The 2,078-nt window shown below is 60.2% G+C and overlaps 1 protein-coding gene across 1 annotated transcript in view; it reads left to right on the top strand.

Moving 5' to 3' along the window:
• NACAD (NAC alpha domain containing) overlaps positions 1-2,039 on the top strand; it is a 6,274-nt gene extending 4,235 nt beyond the window's left edge. Inside the window, exons 5-9 of the mRNA XM_014955481.1 lie at positions 15-98; positions 542-688; positions 789-920; positions 1,630-1,752; positions 1,892-2,039. Coding sequence (XP_014810967.1) covers positions 15-98; positions 542-688; positions 789-920; positions 1,630-1,752; positions 1,892-1,906 — 501 coding nt within the window. The 3' untranslated portion in view covers positions 1,907-2,039. The remainder of the gene's footprint in view (positions 1-14; positions 99-541; positions 689-788; positions 921-1,629; positions 1,753-1,891) is intronic.
• Positions 2,040-2,078: the final 39 nt, after the last annotated feature.

Genomic DNA, 2,078 nt, shown 5'->3' on the forward strand with positions numbered 1-2,078 from the left:
CCCCTCTCTGGCAGGCACAGCTCACCCACTCGCTGGGCACCGGGGAGGAGACCGTCAGTAAAGCCAAGCAGAGCCGGAGCGAGAAGAAGGCCAGGAAGGTGGGATTGGCCCCCACCCTGGGGTGGGTTTTGGGGTCCCTGGGGGGGGTTTTGGGGTCCCCCATGGAGCTGGGGGTCCCCCATGGGACTGGGGTCCCCATCCCATTCCTGGGTTTGGAGGATACGATGGGCTGGAGGGGAAATAGCCCTGGATATGGGGTGTTGGGGGACATGTCTCCACTCTGGGGGAAGGGGAGGTCTCCTCATCACATGGGGGTGTCCCAGCACTGGAGGGGGGGCTGATGTGGGGTCCCCCATTCTGGGGGGGCTCAGTGTGGCCATGCTAGGGGACAACGTTGTCCCCCATCCCTGGTTTCGCTGTTGTAGGAGGGGTTTGGGATGGTGGTGGGGGAGGCTGGAGACCCCCTCCCCACCCCGGGTCTACTCTGGGTGTGGGGGACCTGAGGTGACCCCCCCATGTGTGTCGCCCCCACCCCTCGAAGGCCATGTCCAAGCTGGGGCTGCGGCAGATCCACGGCGTCACCCGCATCACCATCCGCAAGTCCAAGAACATCCTCTTCGTCATCACCAAACCCGACGTCTTCAAGAGCCCCGCGTCCGACATCTACATCGTCTTCGGGGAAGCCAAGGTGATGGCAGGGGAGGGGTGGAAAAAAAAAGGTGGTGGTGGAGGGAACCCATCCTTGGTGGCCTGTAGGTGACCCCCTGTGTCCCACCCCACCCCATCAGATCGAGGACCTGTCGCAGCAAGTGCACAAGGCGGCGGCGGAGAAGTTCAAGGTGCCCATGGAGCACTCACCCCTCATCACGGAGACGGCCCCGACCCTCACCATCAAGGAGGAGAGCGAGGAAGAGGAGGAGGTGGGTGAAGAGGGACCTTCCCCCCCACCCCAAAACCAGTGTCCCTTTGGGGAGGCAAATCAGCACCATGGGCGGGAGGGGTGACAATGTCCCACCTTGGACTGGGTACTGGTGGGGCCCCACCTCAAGGGCTGGGTCCAGTTTTGGGCCCATCACACCAAGAAAGACATTGAGGGGCTGGAGCGTGTCCAGAGAAGGACAACAGAGCTGGGGAGGGGTCTGGAGACCAAGGAGAAGGGTCTGGAGAACTTGTGAGGAGCAGCTGAGGGAGCTGGGGATGTTCAGCCTGGAGAAAAGGAGGCTGAGGGGAGACCACCTTGCTCTCTCCAATGCCCTGAAAGGAGGGTGTAGCCAGGGGGGTCGGTCTCTTCTCTCAAGGAACAGGCGATGGGACAAGAGGAAACGGCCTCAAGTTGCACCAGGGGAGGTTTAGGATGGAGATTGGGAAATATTCCTCCTGGAAAGGGTTGTGAAGCATTGGCAGAGGCTGCCCAGGGCAGTGGTGGAGTCACCATCCCTGGAGGTGTTCAAAAGAGGGGTTGACATGGTCCTCAGGAATATGGTTTAGTGGTTTGGTTTGTTTTTCTTATTTATGTTTTTGTCAGAGTTAGGTTGATGGTTGGACTAGATGATCTTTAAGGTCCCTTCCAACCTTCTAGATGGTGGTGGTTCTAGATGGTGATGGTTCTATGATTGATTCCCCTGGCAGGTGGATGAGACAGGGCTGGAGGTGAGGGACATCGAGCTGGTGATGGCCCAAGCCAACGTCTCGCGGCCCAAAGCCGTGCGGGCGCTTCGGCACAACAACAACGACATCGTCAACGCCATCATGGTGAGTGCCCGGGGATTCTGGGGGGGGCTCCAAGTCGTGGTTAAATCCCCCCCCTCCTTATACCTCCCCCAGCATGAACTTTGGGGGACCTTCTGGGTCTTTTGGGGGGGTCCTTGACCCTCTTCTTTCTCCCCTGCAGGAGCTGACCATGTAGCAGCCGGGGGGGTGTCCCGGCCCCCCCCTCCAATCCCCCCAACCCTGTATAGATGCACAGTTATCCCCCCGCCCTCGCCATCCTTCCTCCAGGACCCCCCCATCCTCCTCCTCCCCCTCTGTAACGCTCAATAAACGGCCTCATGTATCACTTGGATCGCACAACGCCTCCC

The sequence above is a fragment of the Calidris pugnax genome, unplaced genomic scaffold, assembly GCF_001431845.1.
Source record: "Calidris pugnax isolate Ruff unplaced genomic scaffold, ASM143184v1 scaffold266, whole genome shotgun sequence".
NCBI classification, from domain to species: Eukaryota; Metazoa; Chordata; class Aves; order Charadriiformes; family Scolopacidae; genus Calidris; species Calidris pugnax.